This window comes from Crocodylus porosus, unplaced genomic scaffold (genome assembly GCF_001723895.1).
Source record: "Crocodylus porosus isolate Cpor-Errol unplaced genomic scaffold, CroPor_comp1, whole genome shotgun sequence".
Lineage (NCBI taxonomy): Eukaryota > Metazoa > Chordata > Crocodylia > Crocodylidae > Crocodylus > Crocodylus porosus.
The window spans coordinates 105925248-105953183 of NW_017728906.1; the positions used below are offsets into that span (position 1 = coordinate 105925248).

Sequence of the window (27936 nt, forward strand, 5' to 3'; positions counted from 1 at the left end):
AGCATGGGTCTGTGGGGAAAGTAGGTCAACAATGATTGACAGCTCCGCAGGTCACCCAGGGGGCAAGGACTGGGTGAGCCTTGGAAATTTCCACTCACAGCTTCAAACCGCACATGTCAGTTTAACCTCTTCTGTACTGGCAGCACATACTCAAAAATTTCCATGACACAGCCTTGCACTATCACAGCCTAGCTGGGGCAGGGGTATCCATGGAGACCAGCCCTAGCCATGTGGGCAGAGGCTGCTGGGAAATGGAGTCCATTGCCGGCCAGATCCAGTCCATGGGCTGGACTTTGCCTGCCCATGGTATAGTCTCCTTTCCATTGCTTTGTTGATACAAAATGATGATAAACCTAACTTAATCTGTTATGCTGTGACAGCATTGTGTAGCTGCTACTGGGCTTAAAGCTGCTAGACCATATTTGGAACTCCCTGACTTTCAGTGACAGATTCACAAAACTTAGTTCAGTACAGTAACACCAGGGATGTTACTGATCTGGGCCAACAAAAAGTAAAATAATCTGTTCAAGCATGTGGTTAAATCTCTGGGATTGCTACAGGGCAAAATTGGGGTTGTTTGGGTGTCAATATGTTTTTTGGATTTTTTAAAATTCAACTTTAACTCTGAATTTTCTACATTTTATAATACTTGTCTTTCAACAATTATAACAATTGTAAATTTATCCTAAACGTCTGTGACTCTATCTTAATAAACTATTTATTTGGAGTATATATTTTTATGTATTATATGCAAGAGAGAATTTTTTTATTATATTGTCAAGCATCTAAACCCAATATTTTAATTTTTTAATGCTGTTTTAACACTTTTTTTGCACTTAAGTATTTTTATATATTTCAATACCATGCCAACATTTTGTGTATAAATATGTATCAAATATAAATATTACTCTTTATTTCTAATGTAACGTCTTTCCAAGTCCTTACTTTTCCTTAAGCTTCTCCTGCTGAAGAATGTCTCTGAAATTTTTGATTTCTCAGCATTAAAAAAGTTGTGACATATTACACCTTTATAAAGTAACACTTTTTATTTTAAATTTTTCAGGCTATGGCCATTCAGATGCAGATGTTCTTCACCAATCTTTACTTGAAGCCAATATTGCCACTGAAGTTTGCCTTACGATTCTGGAGACTTTATCTTTATTCACAATGGCTTTTAAGGTTTGTCCTTGAATTGATTTTGACGTGTCAAAAATACTTGCTGGGAAATGTATTTTAAAAATATCCCATAGGGTGACACTAATCATGTTTATATTTACGTACATACAGAAGATAGTTCATAATAGTGGTCTAGAAGAGCTAATAATAAACTTGACTATTAAATATAAAGCTCCATTTGCTGATATCAGTGATCAGATGTCATGCAGTCTGTAACACAACTACCATTCAAGTTGGTAAGAATATTGGTGGAGTAAGGAGTATAAAACCAAATTGAAGCTTTATAAATTCAAAGAGAAAATCTCCAGTAACTGGTTTTGTTTAAATGTAAACAGCCTTCATTTTTACATCACCCTGATATCAGCTGCTGTATGTAGGTAGGTTGAGAGAGACTCATTAGCATGCAGCATTTTAGTGGGATCTGTTCCCCATGCTACCCAGAAAGCCTATTGTTCAGTTGCTATAAACTTTCATTTAAAACAGAACCACTGCAGTCAGGCCTTATTGCTCATTTTGGAGTCCACCAGGTTTTTATACCTTTCCCACACTCCTCAAATCTAAATCATTAAATTTATACAATGATAAACTAACAGCAAAATGTATGTTATTCTTCTAGTGTCATAGAGTCATAGAATCATAGAAAGCTTGGGGTTGGAAGGGTTGGAGCTCCTTTTCAACCCCCTGGTCTAAGCAGGACTATCCCCAACTATATTATTCCAGCCAAGGCGTTGTCTAGCCTGGACTTTAAAATCTCCAAGGATGGAGATTCCACAACCTCTCTGGGTATCCTATTCCAGTATTTTACTACCCTTCTCACAACAAAGTCTTTCCTAATATCTAGCCTAAACTTCTCTTGCTACAACTTGAGACCGTTGCTCCTTGTTCTGTCATCTGCAACCACTGAGAACAGTCTAGCTCTGTCCACTTTCCAATCACCCTTCACGTAGTTGAAGGCTGCTATTAAATCCCCTCTTAGTTTTCTCTTCTCTGGACTAAGTAAGACCAGGTCCTTTAGTCTTTCCTCGTAAATCCATGTGCCCCAGCCCCCTAACCGTTTTCATTGTCCTCCACTGGACTCTCTTTAATTTGTCCACATCTTTTTTGTAGTGAGGTCCACAAAAATGGATGCAGTACTCCACTTGTTTCCTCACCAGTGCCGAGTAAGAGGGGAAGAATCACTTCCCCTCAGTATGCTGACAGTGTTCCTACTAATGCAGCCCAGTACACCATTAGGCATCTTCACAACAAGGGCACACCCTTAGCTCATATTCAGGTTGCTCACTATAACCCCCATGTCCGTTTCTGCACAGCTTCTGCTTAGTCAGTCGGTCTGTAGCCTGCACCAGTACATGGAATTGTTCCTTCCTAAGCGCAGGACTTTGCACATGTACTTATTGAACATCATAAGATTTCTTTTGGCCCAATCCTCCAATTTATGGAGGTCTTTCTGAATCCTAGCACCACCCTCCAGTGTATCTACTACTTCCCCCATCTTGGTGTCATCTGCAAACTTGCTGAGGGTGCACTCCATCCAATCTTCCAGTTAATTGATGAAGGAAGATATTGAACAAAACCGGCTCCAGGACTGATCCCTGTGGCACTCTACTTAAGACCAGCTGCCAACTGACATTAAGCTGTTGATTACTACCCCTTGAGCCCAATGATCCAGCCAACCTTCTATCCACCTTACAGTCCATTCATACAACACGTACTTCCTTAGCTTGCTTGTGAGAATGTTGTAGAAAGCCATTTCAAAAGCCCTTGCTAAAGTCAAATTATATCATGTCCATGGCTCTCCCTGCATCCAAAGAGCTAGTCATTTCATCATAAAAGCAATCGGGTTGGTCAGGAATGACTTACCCTTGGTGAATCCATGCTGACTCTTCCTAATCATCTTCTTCCCCTCCAAGTGTTTCATAGTTGGTAGGAGGGTCGGAAGGGACCTGAGCAGATCATCAAGTCCAACCCACTACCATGGGTAAGAAAGAATGATGGGGTCAAACGACCACGGCAAGGTGTCTGTCTAGCCTCCTTTTAAAGACCCCCAGAGTAAAAGCAAGCACCACTTCCCTTGGAAGTTGGTTCCAGATCCTAGCCACCCTGACTGTGAAGTAGTGCCTCCTGATATCTACCCTGAATCTACTCTCCGTCAACTTACAGCCGTTATTCCTTGTTACTCCCAGTAGCGCTCAGGAGAACAGGGACTCCTCTTCCATTGCCAGCTGGTCTCCCTTGGCCAGTTTATAGACGGCCACCAGATCCCTTCTCAGCCTTCTCTTGTAGAGGCTGAACAGGTTCAGGTCTCATAGCCTCTCTTCATAGAGCCTGCCCTGCTGCCCCCTGATCATGCGAGTGGCCCTCCTCTGGACCCTCTCCATGTTGTCCACATCCCTCCTGAAGTGCGGCACCCAGAACTGGACGCAGTACTCCAACTGCGGCCTGACCAGTGCCACATAGAGGGGGAGGATCACCTCCTTGGACTTGCTCGTGATGCATCCGTGGATGCATGACAAGGTGCGGTTAGCCTTCCTGACTGCGTCCCCACATTGGTGGCCCATGTTCATCTTGGAGTCTATAATGACTCCAAGATCCTTTTCTGCCTGTGCGCTGGCGAGAAATGGAGTTCCTCAGCCTGTAGGTATGCTGCTGGTTCTTCCTCCCTAGGTGCAGTACTTTGCACTTGCCAGTGTTGAATCCCATCCTATTCTCATCCGCCCACCCCTGTAACCTGTCCAGATCCAATTTTAGCCTGTCCCTCCCTTCTAGCATGCCCACATTCTCCCCACATCTTAGTGTCATCTGCAGATTTGAACAGGGCGCTTTTTATCCCCTCGTCCAAGTCGCTGATGAAGATGTTGAACAGTGTGGGCCCAAGGACCGAGCCCTGGGGGACCCCACTGCCCACATCCCTCCAGGTTGAAAATGACCCATCTACTACCACTCTCTGGGTGTGGCCCTCCAGCCAATTGGCAACCCATCTAATTGTGTAGGCATCGACACCACAATCTCCTAATTTTTTAATGAGAATGGGTTGAGAGACTGTGTTAGAGGCCTTCCTAAAGTCCAGAAAGACTATGTCCACCATGACACCTATGTCCAAGGATTTGGTGACCTGGTCATAGAAGGCCACCAGGTTGGTCTGACAGGACCTGCCCCTAATGAACCCATGATGGTTGCCCATAAGCATACACTCCCCTTCTTGCCCCTTGCAGATGTATACCTGGATAATTTTCTCAAAGAGCTTCCCCAGGACCAAGGTAAGACTAACAGACCTATAATTTCCTGGGTCCTCCTTCCTCCCCTTTTTGAACATGGGGACCACATTGGACCTTTTCCAGTCCTCTGGCACCTTGCCAGAGCACCATGAGTGCTCGTAAAGCTGTGCCAGGGTCCTTTAATGACCTCTACTAATTCCCTCAGCACTCTGGCGTGGAGATCGTCAGGACCTGCTGATTTGAACATGTCCAGTCCCTCCAGAAGTTCCCTGACTAGGTCCTCTCTGACCATGGGCCTGGCTGTGCCTCCCCTGGGATCCTGGTGTGGGGAAAGACCTGGTTCCTGCTCAGAAAAATGGAGGCAAAGAAGTTGTTAAATAGGTTAGCTTTGTCGTCTGGTGAGACCACCAGATTTCCTAGTGTGTCCTGCAGAGGCCGGACGTTACCAGGAACCTTCTTTTTCCCCCGTAAGTCTTTAAAAAAGGATTTCTTGTTATCCTTGATCCAAGTCACTAGTTCCAGTTCCATCTCTGCCTTGGCCTTCCTAACAGTGTCCCTACAATCCTGAGCAATGGAGGTATAGTCCTCCCTAGTGGTGGTCCCTCCCTTCCATTGTGTGTATGCCTCCTTTTTAGCTTTGAGACGTTCCTGGATGCTTTTGGTTAGCCATAGGGGCTTTTGAGCACTCTTGCCCCCTTTGATCCATGTTGGGATTGCCATCCTTTGAGCTTGGAGGATCGTTTCGTTCAGGAACATCCACTCTTCTTGGACTCCCAACTCCCCACCCCTCCAGGACTTCATTGCATCCCCGACTAGTCTCCTTAGTTAAGTGAAATCTGCCCTCCTGAAGTGCTTAGCAATAGATTTTTTTGAGGACCTGCTCCATGATTTTTCCAAGGACTGAGGTGACTCTGGCTGGTCTGCAGATGGGCACTATATTTGCCTTTTTCTAGTCATCCAGGACCAGTCCTAACCACCATGAGTTTTCAAAGACAATGGCCAGCAGCTCTGCTGTCACATCTGCCAACTCCCTCAGCACCATTGGGTGCATTGCAAGGAATTGTACACATCCAGCTTTTCTAATTAGTCCATAACCTGTTCTTTTGCCACTGTTGGCTGCTCACCTCCTCCCCAAACTGTGCTGCCAGGTGAGTAGTCTGGGAGCTACCTTGCCTGTGAAGACCCAGGTAAAAAAGGCATTGAGTACTTCAGCCTTTTCCACATCACATGTCACTAGGTTGCCTCTGTCATTTAGTAAGGGACCTCCCTTTACCAGATCTTTGTCTTGTTCCTGACATACATGTAGAAACCCTTCTTGTTACCTTTCACAGTTCTAGCTAGCTTCAACTCTAGTTGCACTTTGGCCTTCCTGATTTCATCAGTGCATGTATAAGCAGTACTTTTATACTCTTCCCTAGTTGTTTGTCTAGGTTTCTACTTGTAAACTTCCTTTTTGTGTTTTAGTTCACTGAAGAGTTCCCTGCTAAGGCAAGCTGGCCTTCTACTAAGCTTGCTGTTTTCCTGTGCATTGGGATGGTTCATTCCTGTGCCCTCAGTAAAGTTTATTTAAACTACAACCAGCTCTCCTGGACAGCTTTTCCCCTTAGACTGGCCTCCCAGCAGATCCTACCCATCAGTTTCCTGAGTTTGTCAAAGTCCACTTTTCTGAAGTACAGGGTCCTTACTCTGCTGCTCTTTTTCCTTCCTTTCTTCAGGATCCTGAACTCAGTCATTTTGTGGTTGTTGCTGCCCAAGTTGCCATCCACTACTATATTCCCCACCAATTCTTCCCAGTTTGTAAACAACAGGTCAGGAACAGCACAGCCTGTGGTTGGCCTTTACAACACTTGCACCAGGAAATTGTCCCCAACATGCTTCAAGAATTTCCTGGATTGTCTGTGATTGCCCTCCCAACAGATGTCATGGTGACTGAAGTCCTTCATAAGAACCAGGGCCTGTTTGAAAAAAGCTTCATTCTACTGGTCTGGTGATCTATAGCGCACACCCATCACGACATTGTGTTTGTTGCTCTCCCCTCCAACCCTAACCCAGAAACTTTCAAGAGGCCTGTCTCCAGTTTCATACTGAAGCTTTGAGCAATCATAGAGCTCTTTTACATAAAGAGCAACTTCTCCTCCTCTACTTCTATGCCTGTCCTTCCTGAACAGTTTATACCCATCCATGACAATGTTCCAGTCATGTAAGCTATCCCACCAAGTCTCTGTTATTCCAGTCACATGACATTTCCCTCACTGTGCAAGGACTTCCAGTTCTTCCTGCTTGTTTTTCGGGTTCCGTGCATTTGTGTACAGACACCTAAGGTGAGTAGCTGACTACCTAACTTTTTCAAAAAGAATGAGAGCGCTGCCTCTGTTGCCCCCTCCTGCTTGTGCTTCCTCCCGGTTACCTACTTCCCCACTTACCTCAGGGCTTTGGTCTCTGTCCTTTGGCAAACATAGTTTGAAGCCCAGGTTAGTGAGCCTGTCTGTGAAGATGCTGTTTCCCTCTCTTTGTTAAATGGATCCCATCGCTTCTTAGCAATGTTTCTTCTTGGAACAATATCCCATGGTTGAAGAAGCCAAACCACTGCTGGCAACACCATCTGCACAGCCATGCATTGATCTGCAGAGTGAATCCACTCCTTCCTGGGTCTTCCCTTTTACTGGAAGGATTGTGGAGAACACCACCTGTCTGCCCCCTTCATCCTTGCACCCAGAGCCATGTTTTCAGTCAATGGTTTATGTTAGTATAGCTCCTACAGTGAAATCTTTGGTATAGGAGTGCCATACAAACCTGGGCTCCCTTTGTTATCATTAACAATCATGCCAGAGGTGGAACTATAAAATGACGTCTTGTGCTTTTAGCCAGCACACTTCCCTCTGACTACAGTAGCAAATAGAGATGAGCTCCTTTGAATCCTTTACATCTGGGGTCCTCAAGATAAATTTTAAGTCTTGGATACCTTTGTTAGTATTATAGCTAGGGTAGAATTAACTAGTTATTTGGAATATGTTTTTTATGGTAGTATAATTGCAAGAAACTGTTTTATGTACTGGTTATGTAGCAGAGCTAAGAGATCTGCATAGTTTCTGGTCTTCCATGTGATGCAAAAAGCGGTTCGTTTCTTTGGAGGCTCGCAAAGAATTTCAGACACACACTTATTAGCAGCACAAAAGGTGTATTTGCATATAGGGTCGGAGCAGAGTCAAAGGACTCAGATTACTCTGCTCCCTGAGGAAATTCTTAGTTGGCTTTTATTTCTTCTCTCTTGGGCACGTGTGCAGAAACAGGAACTCTTATAGCTTATTTCCGGTTCATATAAACATGTATGTGATCACGTCACTTCATTCGTCGCATGTATATTATAATTAACTACTAAAGTATGTGGGGCGGTAGGCAAATATGCATCAGCTAATTGCGCACGCTCAGAAAGTTCTCTAGGTCACCAAGAGTTGAAATCCCCCCCCCTTTCAAGGACACAGTCAGTTGAATTCTAGCTTCTGTAATCTGCATGTGAAAGCTGGAGGAGGGAGTGATTTAGCATAAGAAACAAGGCTGGCCAAGGAAAAAAGTCCTTGGCAGTGTTTTTTTCTTATCAGGTACGAGATGCAAACTGTGCAGTTCTAACAACACTCCATTTTTAATTATATTCTAACAATACTCCATTTACTGTGCATTTCTAACACATGAATAAAACATTTGTGTCAGTTCTTTGTAAGGACTCTGTCCTTTAAGACATTCTTTCTATACCATATTTGGTAAGAGTAGGTAAGAAGTGTCAGAATAGACTGGGGGCCTTTTTACCTTCTGAAGCTCTGTTTATGAAACTGCCGAGATATAACAATGCTAATACCCCTTCTACGTGTGCAGGTAAAAGTGTGATTGGATCTAATGTGTGATCCACACAGTTGTGCTTCCTGCTGTGCCACACATGCATGGCAGGAAGCACAATTGCAGGATCGCACATTAGATCCAATAGCTCCAATGGATTATTGCTGGTGTAGAGGGAGCCCAATCGTGGGCTCCCCCTGCATTGGCAAGAAGTAGGCACCCATGGCTTGGAGCCCTCTTTGCTGAGGGAGATCCCAGCCATGGGGGCCATGTGCAGCCAGGACTGAGAATCCCCACAGCTGACAGTGCTCTGAGTCCCACCTGTTCATGAGATGCAGCCGGGACCCAGACCCCCATCAGCTGTGCGGTCTCTGTGTCCTGGTTGCCTGTTAGGTGTAGTCAGGACCCAGAGCCCTGTCAGCTGAAGGGCTCTGGGTCCTGGCTGTTCGTGAGCTGCAGCTGGAACCCAGAGCCCTGTCAGCTGTGGGACTCTTGGTCCCAACTGTGGATGAGGCACACCCAGGATCAAGAGCCCTGTATGGGCCCAAGGATTTAATGCACTCCTGAGACTTGGGGATCATGGCAGCCATGATCCCCAGGGCTCAGGGGTTCCACTCCTGTGTCTGGGAGCCCTATTAGCTGATGGGTCTCCCAGCCACAGGGGAGACCCTGGTATATGTGCAAATTAAAGCTCAATAGCAACCAGCTATAAAGTTGGTACACATTTTAAAGGTGTAACTTTATAGGTGGTTGGAGCTGTTTATCATGTGATGGCTACTTTACACGTGTAGCTGGTCTCAGGTTAATTATGCCGTTGACCAGTTAACTGTGTGATATCTGTAACGTGTAGAAGGAGCCTAAGAGGCTAAATACAAGACCAAGATTTGTATTGCTCTGGTCATATTGGAGGTCTGTACATATATTTGGGGGGGGGTCATATTGGCTGTCTGTACATGTACTCTGGAGTAGGTGGGGGGAGCTGACTGCTCTAATGAAAGCAGCCAAAGCATCACATGTATTCAGCATCCTGCACTTCAAAATGGTGGTGGGAGCGCTTTAACTAAAGCTCATTTGACAAGCTTTGGTTAAAGTGCCCCTGCTGCCATTTTAAATCGCCAGGATGCTGAATAGACATGATGCAGCAGCTGCTGGAGCACACTAATTGGTACCCTTTAGCAGACTCGATTAATTAAGTCCTCTGGAGCATGCTAACTAGTGTGCTCCAGTAGCCTCTGTGTCCTGTCTGTTCAGCATCCCCATGTGAACAAATGTCTGGCATGTGTGTAGGTGCCCATCAAGTCTGAAAAAAAAGTACTGTAATGAAGACTACAGTCTAGACTGTAGAGTATATTTTCAGGACTGTATATTTTCTGCACAATCAGATTCTCTATGCTGTCAGATATAGTCAGAGAATAATGGCAGAGCCAAGTTAGATTCTAAATGGAAAATTGAATGCTGATAGGGTAAATATCTGCTTAAATGTCAGTTACAAGATTTCAAGGACATTAGTGCATCTAGAGAGCGCTCCAGAGCTGAAATTATGGTTGTTAACATTGGTTACTGTAATACTGAAAGTTAACCACTAATATGTTGGATATACCAGACCTATGACACTAACTAAACTCCTGCAAATTATGTTTCTCACATCCCTACTCCTGAGAAAAGGAAAAGGTTGAATAAGCTGTTTCATTTTTTTTTTTCCCTAGCACCCCCAAGAACACCTTTGGGCTTGTGTAACAAAGTGACCCTATCTTTTAAGATCTTACCCAGGTCAAAGGTCCTCTCATTTCTTCAATGGTGTTAGATTTACAGGATGGAACTAAAGGATATAGTAGAATTAGAAAAGGTATAGAGAAGAGCAACCAAGATCATCAGGGCTATGGAGCAGCAGACTGAAAAGGCTAGGACTCTTCAGAAAGGAGGAGGTTTGGGATATATAGTAGAGGTCTGGAAAGGCTGTGGACAAAAACGTGTGTTACTCACTAACTCCCAGAATACTAAATCTAAGGGACAGTCACTGAAGTGAACAGAAGACAGCTTTAAGTACTTTGCATACAATGTTAACAGTTAATTTGTGGAACAAATTACCACAGAAGGTTGTAGAGGCAGATAGAATAGCCAGGTTCAGAAAGAGATGAGAGAGATTCATGGATGACAGATCCATTAATGGTTATTAAACAGAACAATCAGGGTTGTATCCTCCAGCATTTCTAAGCCAAAGATGGTGAATGCTAGGGAGAGAATGACAGGGGTTAGATATGCTCTCCCTCGAAAGCATCCACTACTGCTGCTGTCAGAGATGGGACCCTTGGACAGATGGGCCAGTGGCCTGACCCGGTATGGCACTACTTTATGTTTAACCAGATTGGTTTCTTGAGAATTTACCCTATAGGCTACAGGATGATACTGGAATTTGGATGCTGGCATGACTTATGTGCTCTACCATGGGCTGAAAGGCCTGTTAATGTGCAGCAAGATTCCACAATTTCCCTCGTATTAGCAGCCCTTGTCTCCTTAAAGTCAGGGAAAAAATCATCTTTCACATCCAGGCTTCCTGGATCCAACCACTGCTTTGGTCTTCAAAGAGCATTCTTCCAGTGTTTCTGGCATTATTGGAGGAGAAGGGAGAGCCTGCAGCTTGGAAAGAATACAACCAATTGGAGTATCAAGTGAAAACTGTTTCTTTACTGGATGAAAATATGGTAGCCCTGAGGGTGTTATAGTTCCATGAGCTTTGGATGCCCTTGGCTTTAAACTTCCTTCTGTACCATCAGAAGAAATTGTCTGTTCTGTTTTTGATAGTTTGCGTGCTATATTAAAGAATGACACCTCACTGACAGTTTTGGATGAGCTATTACAGCTCTGCAAAAAGTTTTGTCTATCCCATTATGTTTGGTCCACCCATATATAAAAAAACCTGACAAGTGGTATAACTTTTATGAAGAGTTCTTCTTTTATATGCACTCTAATCCTAATAATCCTAAATTGTAGTAGAAGTAGTAGTAGAAATCAATACCATCTCAGTTGGGCTAGATTTGTGAAGCAGAAGCACAGGAAACATGGACCACCAGTATTAGAATGTAATTGAAGTCAGTATTACAGAATACATTGCAGATCTTCATGTAGTCTAAAATGTTCTCTTAGCTGTAATAGCAGAGTATGTATCTGTGCCTGAAATGGTATGAGATCTCCATGTTAGCCAGGGGTTACATTTGTAATTTTTTCTTCCATAGACTTTGATCACTAGAGTGAATCAAAATTATGGAGCTCTAAACATGAAAGGGCTCCTAGGAGACTAGGAAAATATTTACAAATGTCTATGATGTGGGAGGGAGAATGTATAGAGGAAAGCTATAAACTAACTTTTTTCCCCACTGTTGGGGTAGGTCATGCTCTGCAAGACCAGTCTCCAGAGCATACTTTACTCTCTTGACATTTTTACTAAAATTTGTAAGGCTGCTGCATATAGCTCAGTACATATTTACAAAATATTAACTGACATCTTGAACACTGGTTACAAATAATCTTCATTTTATAATTCTATTAAAGAGCTATAACTTTGATAACAAAAGATTTTTTTGAAGATATAGAAGTATATTATTAATAGTTGATATGTGTGGTCTTTATACATTTAAACAGCACTGTAAGTGAATATTTTTGGAATAGCTTACTCAAAAGAAGTCAAGCTTTTTTATATTATTTGTAAATATTTTAGATATTTTCTGTTATAAAATAATTAAATTGTCATTGTCAATTTTAAGAATCAGCTACTGACGGATCATGGACATAATCCACTAATGAAAAAGGTTTTTGATGTGTACCTCTGCTTCCTTCAAAAAAACCAGTCTGAAACCTCATTAAAAAATGTCTTTAGTGCTTTAAGGACACTAATTTTTAAGGTAAGTAGTTTTAAAACGAAAAGTCAATCTTCAGTTACTTCTTGTTTTTTCATAGTTACCACTCAGGAAGTAGTTCCTTATTTCCCAAATTGAAATTGAATCATCGTTGTATTTTAAAAGTCAGAGGCCTTACTTCCTTCACCCACTTTAGACCTCGTATTCACCTGAGTATAAATTTGTATTTGTAAATTTATTTACTATCAATAATTTTGTTTAGTGGCATTTTAATGCTTTTATTCTGTAAACAGCATTAATGTGTAAGCCAGCGGGCACAAACCATGACACCAAAGCTATATCGCTGTAATGATGAACTACCTTGCTATAGTGCGCCGCCATAGTGACATAGCGGCTAAAAATAACTGTATGCTGTCATTACTGCTCCATGATTTAGTACTTCCTAAAGCAAGTATTAAATGATGGCACAGTAACAACTGCACAACCTGCACTGCATGCAGTGTCCACCCCAGATCGTTGGAAGTGGGCACTGCGTGCAGCTCTCGTCTGTATCTAGCCAGACTGGGCACTACATGTGGTGCAGTTCTGGACCAGCCAGAGCAAGTGCTGCATGTGCTGGAGGGGTTGGAGCAGTTCCATGGGATCTGCCCCATGAACCACTTCAGGGCCACTCATCTGCCTCACAAGGCAGAGATGAGTTCAACAGCCCTGCACTATAGCATGTTTCATTAAAATCCTCCCACCTTTAGCATTTATTTTATTAGGAAGTGATGTTAGACTTAAAAGATTTATATTTTTTCCTCTGGGTTGTTCTTTCCTCAGTTTCCTTCCACATTTTACGAAGGTAGAGCTGACATGTGTGCTGCATTGTGTTATGAAATTTTGAAATGCTGTAACTCCAAATTGAGTTCAATTCGTACTGAGGCTTCACAACTGCTGTATTTCTTAATGCGAAATAACTTTGATTACACGGGGAAGAAGTCTTTTGTAAGAACACATCTGCAAGTTAGTATAATTATTTCCTCCTCTGTCCATCATTGCTTTTAAAATCTATCTTCTTGTTAAGGTTAGAACCATTGTATAATGTTATGTTTTGTTTTCTCTTTTTGCATATCAGATCTTTGGGTTGTATAGCCTCCAAATGGTTGATGGTCTCTAATGTAGCTTCAGACAAGCTGTGCGAGACCAATTACCTGAATTGTTGTTTAATCTATTATCCTTTTTTGAACTAATTTTGAATCCTTTATACCAGTGCCCGACCTTTATGGCCCAGAAGCCAGATGAGCAGAACCAGCTTTGTCTGCAGTCTGGATCCAGTCCATGGGCCCAATACTGCTGCATGGGAATGGCCCAGTTGGTGCCAGATACTGCTGCCTAGGGCCCCTGCTAGACCATTCCAAGTTGGCTCCATCAGGCCCACAGACTAGATCTGTACCACACATATTTTTAAAGTGCTTTTTTAATTTCTGCATTACTTACAATTGTGTAGACAGGGGCTATGATACAGTTCCAATGCTAGAAATGTTTCCAGGCCAAAGAATTCACATTTTAGAAGACATTTGCAATACATTTGAGTTGTCTATCCTGAGTCATTAGTTCTGATATTTTTCTATTTGAAGTTATGCCCTTTTAGAGAAATCCTTTTTATTATTAGTCTTAATGATAACATTCTACATTTACTTGTAAGATGATTGGTGAAATGTGCATTTACTAGATGTTTCTTTGTCAAGGTAATTATTTCAGTAAGCCAGTTGATTGCTGATGTTATTGGAATTGGAGGAACTAGATTTCAGCAGTCTCTTTCCATCATTAACAACTGTGCCAACAATGACAGAATTATTAAGGTTTGTACCGATTATTTTTTCATACTATAGGAAGGCTAAAATGGACTTGCTTCTTGTCCAATATTCTGTTGCATTGATTATGAAAGAAATACAAAATAAACAGTTCTTAAATTCTTTTATGTTTTAGCTTACTACATTCCCGTCTGATGTCAAAGATTTGACTAAGCGGATTCGTACAGTATTAATGGCTACAGCTCAAATGAAGGAGCATGAAAATGATCCAGAAATGTTGGTGGATCTTCAGTACAGTTTGGCAAAGTCCTATGCCAGCACTCCTGAACTGAGGAAGACGTGGTTAGACAGCATGGCAAAAATTCATGTTAAAAATGGTGATCTTTCAGAGGTAGCAAATGAAAACCAAACTATTTAATTAGCTAATCAAAGTGCTTGAGTTTCTTAAAATTTAAATATTCTCTTATAAGTGTGTGGCATGGTAAGAATTCTTTTTGTTGATAAAATGGGATACTATTTCAAAATGGCTTTAAAAAAAACCAAAAATATTGATGCTGATGGTAGATAATTCTTGTGTTAAAAGTGCCCCTGTTGCCACAGTAGAATTAGTATATAGTTTCTGTCTTTTTATGTAATATTATACTAGGTGATAGTAGTTAAAAATATTAAGTCAGAAATGTTCTGTGCAAGGTACAGAAGGCAACTGTTAGAAATGTCCTTAAGTTATCTTTAGCCTGTAGCCCTAATTTAACTGAAACCTTCAAAAATAGCTGGGCTTTTTTTGGACTCCCTTCTGAATTATTTGTAAGCTTTTACTCAGAGATGATTCCTCAAGCTATCTGTCAAAAACTTTAGAAACTTAAAATAGATGTCATTGATTGTATACTATAAAAGCATGTATTTTTAGCATGCTAGAAAAAGAGGACAAAAATTAAGTATACCTTGCTCTGTGCAACTGGCTACATTTAGTGCCTACAATTAAATGCATTCCAGTGTTTTTGGAAGTCTGTTTTCAGTGAGCCAACGTTTTGTTATACAAGTAAAGTAACATTGTTCCCTTATTCATGTCATTGAACTATATAACCCTTTAATAATGCACCACAAATAGGTTCATCATTTAACTGTCTTTTCAACATAATTTGAACATGCACTTTTTTCCTCTGCTTTGTACCATATATGCTGTGTAGTAAGTGATACATCTTGAAATATAAATGCTTAGTGTTTCAAACCTGTTCTTTAGCTGTATGGTTAAAAATCACAATTGTACTGTAGAACATAATGCTCTAGGGGACCTCAGCAGAACATCTAGTCTAATCTCCTGCACTGAGATGGAATCAAGTATACCAAGTCTCAAAAAATGTTTGTCCAACCTGTTTCTAAAATCTTGCACTGAAGAAGATTCACAATATATCTAGGAAGCCTATTCCTGTGTTTCACAAACTTAACAGTTAGGGAGTTTTCCCCCTAATATCCATACTAAATCTTATTTCCAGCAAGTAAAGCTAATTTTTTCCTTATCTTTCCCCCACTGACCACTTAAAAAATAAATGACTATCCTCCTGATAGCAACTTTTTACATATTGAAGGACTGTTATTGTGAGTTTTTTTGGTCTTCTCTTTTTTTAGATCAAACAAAGCCAGTTCCTTCAACCTTTCGTCATAGGTCATATTTTCTAAATTTATTTTTGTTGTTTTTCTTCATTGCTTTTATGCTTAAGTTTATATCTGCAACTAAAGTATAGTTCCTAGCACTGACACTGTACTCCACTTGAGGCCTTTTGTATCTATCTTACAAACCTTCTGTTAATGAGTTATTTCTGTTTATATTACAGCCTAAAACACTGGGTAAATGTGCATCTTTATAGACTAACTAAATCAGAGATGTATAGTGGAGGTCTTACTGTACTTAATCAGAAGCTGTGAAGAGACAGCAGGAAGCATAGCTGCTAAATAGAAAGCAGTGATTAGAATACAAAGGGTAGGGAAGGTGGGGGGAAGAAAGGGTGCAGCTAAGAGAGGCAAGATGTGTAGAAGAGAGAAAAACAAACCAGTTAACCCATTGAGGGACACAGGATTTATAAAAGCTAATCCAGATAATGGGATAAGATTCCATACACTTGGTTTACACAATCCAGTCTAGATTATTTCTTGTTCTGTAATTTCCTGTTCAACTTCATTTTGAAAGTTTTATTACCTAAGAACAGCCACTCTGGGCTCAGCAATGGAGTGTCCAGGAAGGTTAAAGTTTCTGCCACAGGCTTGTCAGATGCATGCTTATTCCTCCTTCCACGTAGGGATCCCTCCGTTTGTCCAATGTAGACAACAGAGGGGGGACTGTAAGCAGATGATGGGGGGTGGGGCTTGTTTTAGACTTGCATACAAAGTGGGGTGTGGGAGCAGGCAGCTGCTGCAGCTTTAACTCTGGCCTTGAGGCAGGATTGAGGCCAGAGTCAGACCCACAGCAGCTTTCTGCCCCCTGCCCCCAAAGCGCTCTGCATCCTCTCCCCACACCCCCACACACACTGTCAGGAGCAGCTCCATTGTGGCTAGGGCTGGATTTCCTCCCAGGCATGGAGCGCATGGAAACCTCCATCCCCTGCCTGGCCAGTCAGCAGCACCAAGACTGTTGCTGTGTGACTGGCAGGGACTGCTCTTCCACATGCTGTGTTCCAGAGAGGGAACAGAGTCCCAGCAGCATCTGATAGCGTGCGTGTAGGCAGAGAGGCAGAGGTTGTGGGCAGCTGAGGGTGAGGGGGCAAGATGGCTGCAAGGAGAAGCGAGGGAAGGCAGAGTGGAAGGGGGCTGCCTGATCCCACCCCCGCAGCCACCCAACCCATACAGCCACTGCTTTACCTGCTGTAGCAGTGGCAGGGGAATGATTTTATGGCAAATCTCTCTGATAATTAGATGCTAGATCAAGATCCTTATCTTTCTCAGTCATTTCTCAACTGATAAACTCTTACCTAATACCAGAAGTGCTCAGATGTGTGAGTTTGCATTTCATGCTGTTAAATTCCATTCCACTTGCTACACTCCTTAAAGTCGCTCAGTTTTTCCTGTGTGATATCCCAGTTGTCTTCCATTCCTTGATTAACCTTTTTTAAAAGAGATTTCTTACTTTCAGTGGGTATAAATCCACATAGGAAGTTAATGCTTTAATAATTGGAGATTAGGAGTCCTTTATGTATAATTAAATTATTAGTGTTGGAAGTTTCATTATAATTAGCATTTGTAACATTACAATTTCTATCCTGTTTTAGGCAGCAATGTGCTATGTCCATGTAGCAGCACTGGTTGCAGAATATCTCACGCGAAAAGGTACGATTTTAAACTTTCATAATTATTTTGTAATACTAGTTTTGTCATTATAGCTTAAGATAACACATGATAATTCATCTAGGGTGTTGTATTATGTTGATTTCTGAGACTAAAAACAAATGTTGCCAGATGAAATGGATCGGGTGTGCCAAGGTATCTTGGACAACCTAGACATCACCCTTTGGACTGCAAGGTCAGGCCCCTGCTGCTTCCAGGGCTTCAGGTTCCCAATCCTGTGAGAGACATGCAAATGGGAGGACCCCAAGCTCCCTCATTTGCAGAGGCAAAGTCAGGGCACAGCAGCACAATACCTGTGCCCAGGGAGTTCCCTGCCAAGAGATTCCTGGGACACACCTCTGCAAATGGAAACGTGGGCAGGTGCTCCTGGGGGCTTAGGGGCCTCATACTGCATGCCCTGGGAGTAGGAATTCACCTGCGCTGGGCCACTCTGAGCTACCCAAACTCTCCTACCACAAAGCAAACAGAGGTCTGTTACAAAAAACAAGAGGCATAGAGGCCTGCTTATGTGTATGCCACCCAGTGGAGTCAGATGTACACAGTTATACACATCTGCAAAATTGAGAGAGGATGCTTGTGGGCTACCTAAGCAAAGCTTTTGGGAAAGTAAAAGTCTGCATTTGATGTTGCTTCACCTCCAAATCCCAAGAAGTTTCCTACGGGTTGAGGACAATTAGGGCCCTAGCATTTGAGGCACTTTATGATAGTAGTACTTAGGGCCTTAGATTTGTCTGAGAATTCTGCACTGGCAGCTGTCTTGACCCTCCATTTTTTTTCTAGTTTTTGATCAAAAGGAAAAATCAATGGTGGCTGGAACTGTCCCGAAGTTCTCAGACAATAATATTTGTCTGATAAGAAAGTTATCTGTCTGTATAAGATAATATGTAAAACCTGGAAACCTGTTCAAGCAGGAAAATTTCTATGGTCCTTATGGAGAAGTGTCTGTGTGTGTGTGTGTGTGTGTGTGTGTGTATGTATAAGTCATAAACTGTTTATTTTGTAAATGGAAAGGAAGCTTAGGCCTACTCTCTTGTTTTTACAAAAAAAAAAGTTTCCTGGTACTTCAGCTATGGGCTCAGTAGGCAGTGAAACTTTGGATGCTTTCAAGATCTTTTCCGAAATAGCTAGTAACTTACAGAACTCACCTGCTTTGTTTGTGGATCACTAAATTTGAGAACAGGCAACTTATTTTTCTCTCTTCCTGTTAAAGTATCTGAATAGGAATACACAAGCTTTACATCACACAGGTCTTTTCTGATCCACCCTGATGATCTGAGACATCTCCAATATGGCTTTTGATGGATTGTACTTAGAAGCTGCCACCTGCTCCTCATACCTAGGTTCTCCTCTGGTCTCAGGGAAGTGTGGGGAGCATTCTCCAGTGCTCATCTCTTGGTGTCTAAGAGGAATCAAGTGACAGGAAAGTGTACAGACCTTCATTGTCTCATGAGTGACCTCTACCAGGTTGAAGATGGGTTTTCTTGTGGAACTGCCAGTTTTGTTCTGGGGACTGACTTGGTCTTGGATTTGAGTATATATGATACTATAACACATTTTTAAAAAGAGATTTACTATTTTGAGTAACCTTCTGAAATGTGCAGCATAATATACAATGCTACTTGGACCTCTTGAATTTTTTTTCAGTTCAGTAGGGTTGGAGTATTGTAGCCATGATGGTCCAGGAAATGAGACAAGGAATGGATTAGTGAACTACGTTCATATTTTTCTGGGAATCTTTTTATCTGACCGATATATTTTACTTGACCAGTTCTTTTAGTTGGGACAATCTTTTAGTTATCAAATCCCATTCTTCAGGTTACAGAAAATTTGTCATTCCCATTGGTTGCATTGGTTAATGATACTTTTTCATTTCCAAGATTACAGAAGGAATAGTGTTTAAGAAATATGATGTAGCAGCAAATATTTTTCAGCCATGAATGTAAATACAGACAATAATTTGTTTGTTTGTACCAAAGCTAATTTATGTGTTTTCTGCTCAATAACAGGGATGTTTAGACAAGGCTGTACTGCTTTTAGAGTAATCACTCCCAATATCGATGAAGAGGCTTCAATGATGGAGGATGTTGGGATGCAAGATGTTCACTTCAATGAAGTGAGTAAGCAATATTCACATATAAAAATGAATACATATGAAGAGCTTTAGTTGTTCGTTATATTCTTGATGTTGATTGCAAACCCAGTTCATTACATGTTACATATGAAGTATTTTTTCTAACAGCCTGCATGCTGATTATCAATGACACATCAGTAGTTCAAAATTCCAAGTGAAGAATGGTAACAAAGAGAGAGAAGAGACATGTAGGCTTCCCTGAATGATCCACTGATAAATTTCTTTCTGATTACCGATAATAAAACATCTGTGGAAATTTCTTACCAAGAGTTACTTGGGCTGCTAGTTTTTCTAACATTTCTATTATATTCCTTTCCTATTTGCCATATCTCCGTCTCCCCCTAAAAAGAATTTATTTCCATTGAGGTATCAAATCTAAATTGAATTTAGCTCCCTGTATCAATCTATTCATAGAACAAAAATAAACCAAGAGTGAAATTGAAAATAATGATCCTGGAAAAAGTCTGCATGGCCATAAGTATAGCCTAACTGAAGTTCATTATACAGTCAAACTCTGTATATGTCACATGGATGGGACTGACAGAAACCTGTAATATTAAGTGAAGATGACAGTGATCAGAATTGCAAACCAGTTTTCAATTTACTTACTCCTTTACTTACTCCTGTTCTGATGGTTTTATAAAGGGTGGTGCCACTGTCCTAAAGTTATAGGGGCTTGATTTTTATACCCTACCCCTTTTTGTGTTTTTTGTATTAACTTATGTTGCCCAACTGCAACATTTATTGAGTAGCTAATGTAAGAAATAAAAATCATGTCATGTCAAAAATTATACATGCAAGAGGCAAGGATTGTTATGTATATCTTTTATTGGACTAACTACATGGTTGAGATTAGAGTTAGGTTTAGACAAACTTTTGAATCCAATCAATGAATTCTTCATCAGGTAACCTGATGTATGAAAGTCAGCTATTTTATGAAAATTATGATAACAGATTGAGCATGATATAAGGAGAAGTGGCATTATCCAGTTTTGGCTGCAGATTGAATTGAAGACAATGGGATTCACTAGTTTACATACTGAAAAAATGATAATCAAGTAATATCCTTATAAGAACTGCTTTTTAAATAGCTAAGTCTAGTCAGAAAAGTTGCAGGAAAAGATTAGTGGCTTGTCAGTATATTGTCAAAGAATACTTAAAGAATACAATGCAACCTGTCTAAGATGAATATGTAACACCTGGAAACCTGCTCAAGCAGTAAATTTTCTATGGTCCTTATGGAGAATTATATATCCCAACTTCCTTTCCATTTACAAAATAAACAGTTTTTAATGTCAGTGTGTGTATATATACTGACATTAAAGACTGTTATTTTGTAAATGGAAAGGAAGTTTGGAACCCACTTGTAGAGTCACCCTGTATATCACCAAAAAGAATTGCCTTTTTTTTTTATGCTACCCACTGTTGCCAGGGCCATAGCAGTGGCAACAGGAGAAGGAGCTGCAGAACTGGCAAGGTTTGATCAGATGATGAAGCCCCCCTGGTCAGTACTTGCCACCTTGAGCAACTGGCAGGTGACCCTGTCCACACTGCCAGCAAGGAACATGATATCAGACAACTGGGTTTTGGAGACAGCATAGTAAAGTTAATGTTGGAGAATCAAATCACACTTTCTTAAACTTTGTTCTGTCTCTGCAGTCACAAAAGGATCAATCAACCACACTGTCTACACATCAGTCAGTTCAACAGAAGTTTTATAAGCTATATTTTACGTTCTTTATGAAAGTAAAAAGTTTGAAAAAATGAGCATTGTCCTAGAAGTCTAGCAGTTTTGGGATGGACACACTAGGCACCTGACTCACTGGATTTGGATGAGACCCAAACAGGATTAAGATGAAGTTTAGGTTTCTAAATTGCAAATGATGATCAAGAGAAGATGTTATAGAAGATAAATGACATTCAGAAGAGATTAGGTCATTTCCTGTTTTGGGACTTGAGGGGTATTGACAGAGTTATCACTAGGTACAGGATTCCCAGCCAGGGGCCATTTACCCAGACTTATTTTCTCTAAGTTTCTTGGTCTAAAAAGTTGAGAAGCATTACCTGGCAGCCTACTGGCATTTTAACTGAATACACTTAGATATCCAAAAAAACATGGGAATCCCAGGTTGTCTGTACTTTCCTAAAAGACCAAAAGCTTTGTACCAAGAATCCTAGTCAAACTGCCTAATCTCACTTTTTTTTGCTCTAAAAAGTGAGATCTGTGCAATCTCTAGCAGATTTGTGTTAAATAGATTTCTATGGGAAGAACACAATTATTCAGTCCTGTTTCCCCGCCCCCCCACCCAAAATAAAACTCCAGCGTAGTCCTGCATGCTCTAATTCTTGCTTAATTCAAGTTAGTCTTCACCCTCTCTATTTTTCCTTCAAAAATCTGTGGCTTGTGGCCCATTACACTTGATAAGGAAAGGTATTGGAGCTTTTCTGTCTTTTAAGTGAAAGAGCTTTCCTGCACAACTTACAAAAATAAGACTGTATTACATAAAACCTTCTCTCATTCCTCTCTGACTTTCTCTCACTAACCACCCTAACTGTGGGACCATCTTCTAACTACCAGTTTCCTCAGTTTCTTTAGTTAGGTAGCATCTTTAAATTACAACTTCTATCACTGCATCTTTTCTCTTAACAATAAGTACAAAAATCAGTTGAGATGCATCTATAGCAGGGGTAGGCAAAATATTGCCCGTGAATCTGGCCCGTGGGGCCCCTAAAAAAATTTAGAAAATAAAAATGTATCCGTCCTTAGTTACTGTCAAAGATGACAAGAACCAAGGACAGTAGGACCCAAGGGAAGCCCAGCAGGCTCCTGCAACAGCAGGGCCCATTTGCCCCCTCACCCCCCCATGTGGCTGCCCCAGGGTGGGAAACTCAAGGTGGGGGAGGGCAGGAGACTAGCTGGCACTGAGCGCAGAGGGAAAAGTGGCCCCGCCCCATGCCCAGCACTCCCTGCTACAGCTGCTCGTAGCCTGCGTGGGGCTGTCCTGAGCAGGCACAGGTAGCCCCACGGGGTTACAAGCTGGTGCTGAGCATGGGGGAAAAGCGGCCCCTCGTCCGCCCTGTGGCCATCGCCCCATGCTGCAGCCACTCGCAGTCCTGTGGGGTTGCCTGTGCCTGCTCAGGACAGCCCCACACAGACTACAAGCGGCTGCAGCAGGGAGCATGGGCCACAGGGTGGGCAAGGGGCTGCTTTTCCCCCACACTCGGCAGCAGCTCTTTCCCTGGTGGTGAGGAGTGGGTCAGGACTGTGTGCTGCCCCCTGCCTGTACCATGGGACTGGGGGGCACTGGGAGTGAGTGGGGGTGGAAGCAGGGCCTGTACCCATGTCCCAGGACTAGTACCAGCAGGGCCCACAGCCAGGGCAGCAGGGGTACAGGGTCGCAGCCAGTAGGGTCTCTATGTAGCCAGGCCAGCTCCCCACTCTTCCTGCTGATGCAGCCCAGCCCAGCTCCACAGACCCCTGCCAGCCTACACCCTTCTCTGGGCCCTACTGGTGCTGGCCGTGGGACCTTGGTCCCAAGATAGTGACCAGGGGGCAGGGCACCTATCAAGGGGCGGGGCTGCCCGTGCAGCCCTCTACAGCTTGCCACAACTTGGTAATCAGACCTCTGCCCAAAATAATTGTCTGCCCTTGATCTATAGAGTAGTGGTTACAAGCACTTCCCTATTCTCCTTTTTCTGAGGCTTGTTTTAGCAAGGGTCTGTGAGGTTTTTTTTTTTCATTTTCTTCTCTGCCTAATGAAGCATCAGATCCAGTTTCTGATTATTATTTTTTTAAAATTATTATTATTATTATTTTTATCTTATTTTTTGTATTTATTTGGTTTTTTAATGGGAAGTTTTCCTCCCAAGTCTATTGATAGACTTGAGTCCTTACACTGGTATCTGAAGGACTTGTACTTTGGGCAAATGTGCTTCTGCATAGAGCACAAAGTTCATTAGCTAGAGATTGCAGAGGCTGGTTTCTTCTTTCTGCGTGATGGTATTTGTGTTTGTATTCATAGGTACATTTCTTCCCAGAAGGGTTTAGTTGCTTCTTGTGTTCTGGAACAATTCGTTTCTTCCTAAGAAGATAGTCATCACAGCCTTAATCTGGACAAAGGGAGTCTTTAGGGGGCATGAACATTGTGTCATCTTGTACTGCAAGCATACACTTAAAAATATAAAGGTTTTCACAAGTTGCCAGAACCAAAATTGGTGTCATCTCCCAAGGTACCACAATGAACAGGAGTTCTTTCTTGATATTGGATCTAGCAATGCATCTCCCTTTCACTGACCTATTTGTTTCTCAATAGTCAGTTATTTTAATGTTTGTTGGAGTCATTTTTTGGTCTCAGTTTTAATATTCTATGTTCATGTTCTAGTAAAATAGTAATTTGAGCTTCAGTGTCTAATTTAAATGAATGAAACCATCATTCTTTCCACTTCCACAGACAAAATCCAGTCCTCATTAGTTTTACTTGATTCAACCATATCAATATACAATTTATCTGGTATCGTCTCAACTTTATTATGAACCTGAGGTTTTTGTGTTTGGGGTATGCAGCATCTGGCAAAATGGTTGTTCTTGTTTAAAAAAACAAAAAAAGAACTTTCCAAATGCAGAACGATGTTTGGGGCCAGGACACCTTCCACATTTGCTGCAGGGCTGCTCACAAGCCCTCTCTCCCTTAGATTTCTCCTTACCAATGGAAAATTCCACACTGAGCTTGCTGCTTCTGGCCACATGCTTTCATGCCTAATGCATGGAAAATTGCTTTTAATCCATTCAGCATGCAGCCTGGGCCTTCGCAGTTTCTGCTGCTCTGCAAATCTGGATAGTCTTTTCTACAGACAAGTCTCCCTCACACAATAGCCTTTCTTGTAATGCAACATCTGCAATGCCACAAGTAATCGTATCTTTAATCAAATTCTGTCAAATTCCCTAAAACAGAACTCTAATTCAGGCTCTTCTATTCTATAACATATTGATCTATAGTTTCTTCTGTTTATTTGCAGGTTAAAAAATTTGTGTCTTTCAAGTGCCTAATTCTTTTGACATGCAGTACTCCTCAGATTTGAATATTATTTTAATTAATTTCATCTCATTATGTGACCTTTCTCAAAAGTAAAGGTGTTATAAGCAGCCAGGTCTTCTCCCTGACAGCATGCAAGAAGACTGAAGTTTTGATGTTGTCGTCTTTTTTTTTTTTTCTGCCCCTGTGGCTGCTAAGTGGACCACTGAAACCTTTGTCCACATACCCTCCAGTTCTTTGCTATATTGCCCAACATCAGAAGGGCAGATGCATGTTGCAAAATTTCCATGATTAATTGTCTGTTTACTAAAACTATAACTGTGCAGGAAGATCCCTTACAGACACCCTTGTCCTTCCACATGACTGTATTGCTCCTTTTGCTCCCTGTTTCCAACGTTTCTTTCAGTTTGGAACTCATATTCTTTCAAGTTTTTTTTTTTTTTTCCATTCATGTGCAGTGATCAGTAAGTTCAGTTAATACAGGTATACATGAATGAGAAGAGCTAAACAATTAATTTTATTGTGGAGTGGTAGGCAACTTCTGCAGACCCTCTGATGGTCTCTTATCAACTACGCTTAACTAAGGGGTTATTTCCCACTTATTGGATTCCTCAGTGTCCTTAGTCAGACAGCATCTTTAAATTACAACTTCTGTCGCTATATACACTGAGGATTTAGTACAGAATTTTGGAAATAGTTCATCCAGAAAGCAACAGAAACAGGGATGGCATAAGTGACCACTTCATAAGCACCATTCTTGGCTCCCTCAGACTCAAATTGCAGAGAGAGAAAATCCAGACAGATGTCTTCACAGAAAGGAAATGAGCATGTACTAAACTTCATATTCTCTGAAGAAAGATTCTGAGGGAAAAAATACATAGTGAAAGCGCTGAAGAGTTTGACTAACAAAATGTTAATCAGCTCTATGACATTATAAGTACTGAAGTAAACTGATTTGAGCAGTAGTTAGGGTTAAACTGTAGTTCAAGGGTTTTTTGGTGATGTCTTTTATTGGATCAACAGTATAGCTGACGGAGATGTTAGAGGCACAAAGTGCAATAAAGAAACTTGCCTGCCAAAGATCAATAAAGCAGTGTTTCTCAGCCCAGGGGTTGCAAGAATATATGAAAGGGTTGTGAACAAACTTTTAAACAATAAATCAGTAAACTTTAAAAGTGGATTGTCCTTTTAAAGGAGAAAAACATGGGAAACCGTGGGTTTTCCCTTGCAGGCTGGTACAGTTCCAGCCTGCAAGGTACTATTTGGAGCCTCTCATGACCCACTCACTGGGCGAGGGGGGAGGGAGAGCTGGGACCTGGGGGCAGCAGGTCAGGACTGAGGGACACTGGCAGAGCCAGGGGGCTGTTTTCTACTTAAACTATTTACTGGGTTTGGGACTGGCCATCAATATTCACAGATGGGTCCTGGTCCAAAAAAGATTGAGAGCCACTGCAACAAAGCATTTGATGGATTGGTACTAGTGCTATCTGTTGGTCATCAGTGTTTTCCAGGTCCTTCCTAGACTATATGAGCTAGGCCAGCTCATATAGTTTCACAGTTAGGGTCGGAAGGAACCTGAGCAGATCATCAAGTCCGACCCCCTGCCATGGTAGGAAAGAGTACTGGGATCAAACGACCCCAGCAAGGTCATCAAGCCTTGTCTTAGAGACCCCCAGGGTAGGAGCCTGCACCACTTCGCTTGGAAGTTGGTTCCAGATCCTAGCTGCCCTAACCGTGAAGTAGCGCCTCCTGATACCTAGCCTAAATCTACCCTCTGCCAGCTTGTGATTTGTTATTTCTAGTCACTCCTGGTAGTGCTCGGGGGAACAGGGACTCCCCCAGTGCCTGCTGGTCCCCTCTGACTAGTTTGTAACAGGCCACTAGATCCCCCCTCAGCCTTCTCTTGTGGAGGCTGAACAGGTTCAGGTCCCATAGCCTCTCCTTGTAGGGTCTGCCCTGCTGCCCCCTGATCTCATGCGAGTGGCCCTCCTCTGGACTCTCTCCATGTTGTCCACTTCCCTCTTGAAGTGTAGCGCCCAGAACTGGACGCAGTACTCCAGCTGCAGCCTGACCAGTGCCGCATAGAGGGGGAGTATCACCTCCTTGGACCTGCTGGAGATGCATCTGTGGATGCATGACAAGGTGCAGTTGGCCTTCCTCACTGCATCCCCACACTGCCAGCCCATGTTCATCTTGGCATCAATGATAACTCCAAGATACTTTTCTGCCTCTGCACTGATGAAAAGGGAGTTCCCCAGCCCGCAGGTATGGTGCTGGTTGTTCCTCCCCAGGTGCATCACCTTGCACTTTTCAGTGTTGAATCCCATCCTATTCTCATCCACCCACCCCTGTAACTTGTCTAGGTCCAGTTGTAGCCTGGACCTAGACAGTCCTTCCTTCTAACATGCCCACATCCCCCCACATCTTTGTGTCATCAGCGAATGTAAATAGGGTGCTTTTTACCCCCTCATCCAAGTCACTGATGAAGACGTTGAACAGTGCGGGCCCAAGGACCCACATCCTCCAGGTCAAAAACGACCGATCTACCACCACTCTGGGTGTGGGCCTCCAGCCAGTTGGTGACCCATTGACCGTGTAGGTGTTGACACCACAGTCCCCCAGTTTCTTAATGAGAATGGGGTGAGAGATGGTGTCGAAGGCCTTCCAAAAGTCCAAGAAGGCTATGTCCACTGCTACCCCTGCATCTAAGGATTTGGTGCTCTGGTCGTAGAAGGCCACCAGGTTGGTCTGACAGGACCTGCCTCTAATAAACCCGTGTTGGTTGTCCCTAAGCATAATCTCCCCTGTTGGCCTGTCGTGGACATGTGCCAGGATAATTCTCTCAAAAAGCTTACCCAGGATCGAGGTAAGACTAACTGGCCTGTAGTTCCCAGGTCCTCCTTCCTGCCTTCTTTTGAAGATGGGAACCACATTGGCCCTCTTCCAGTCCTCTGGCACCACACCAGAGCACCACAAGTACTCGTAAAGCCATGCCAGGGGTCCTGCAATGACCTCAGCTAATTCCCTCAGCACTCTGGGGTGGAGATGGTCCAGACCAGCTGATTTAAATACCTCCAGTCCCTCCAGAAGTTCCCTGACTAGATTCTCCCTGACCCTTGGCCTAGGTGTGCCTCCCCTGGGGCCTGAGGGGGGAGTCTCATGGTTGCCATTCTATTTCAGAGAAAAAGCAGTCTGGTAAAGACCAATGATTTTTACTGTGTGATGTCATGTAGTTTTAGTTGTATTTTTTTTAATCAGTATTTTTTATACTGTAAACTATTTCTGAAATGGGGTAAAAACAGCTATTTAGTCGTGATGCCTTTTTAGCTTTGAAAATTTTATATGAAATAGAAGCTCAACAAATACATTTGTAAAATAAAGAATTTAAGAACAATAAATTTTATAGGCTAGTGATTTTAATATGTTTACTGATATGAACTCGGATACTTCATTTTATCTTGGAAGCATACAGGAGAAGCATGAAATGACTTTATGGGTGCAACATTGAATGATAAGTGAACTTGCAGCATAAGAATTTTTTTATCAGTTGCATTTAAATGTGGT

The 27936-nt window shown here is 42.2% G+C and overlaps 1 protein-coding gene across 1 annotated transcript in view; it reads left to right on the forward strand.

The window, feature by feature from the left end:
• LOC109305491 (dedicator of cytokinesis protein 9-like) overlaps positions 1-27936 on the forward strand; it is a 161948-nt gene that overhangs the window by 111067 nt on the left and 22945 nt on the right. Inside the window, exons 2-8 of the mRNA XM_019528491.1 lie at positions 1011-1179; positions 11984-12121; positions 12899-13081; positions 13807-13920; positions 14048-14263; positions 17133-17190; positions 19215-19321. Coding sequence (XP_019384036.1) covers positions 1011-1179; positions 11984-12121; positions 12899-13081; positions 13807-13920; positions 14048-14263; positions 17133-17190; positions 19215-19321 — 985 coding nt within the window. The remainder of the gene's footprint in view (positions 1-1010; positions 1180-11983; positions 12122-12898; positions 13082-13806; positions 13921-14047; positions 14264-17132; positions 17191-19214; positions 19322-27936) is intronic.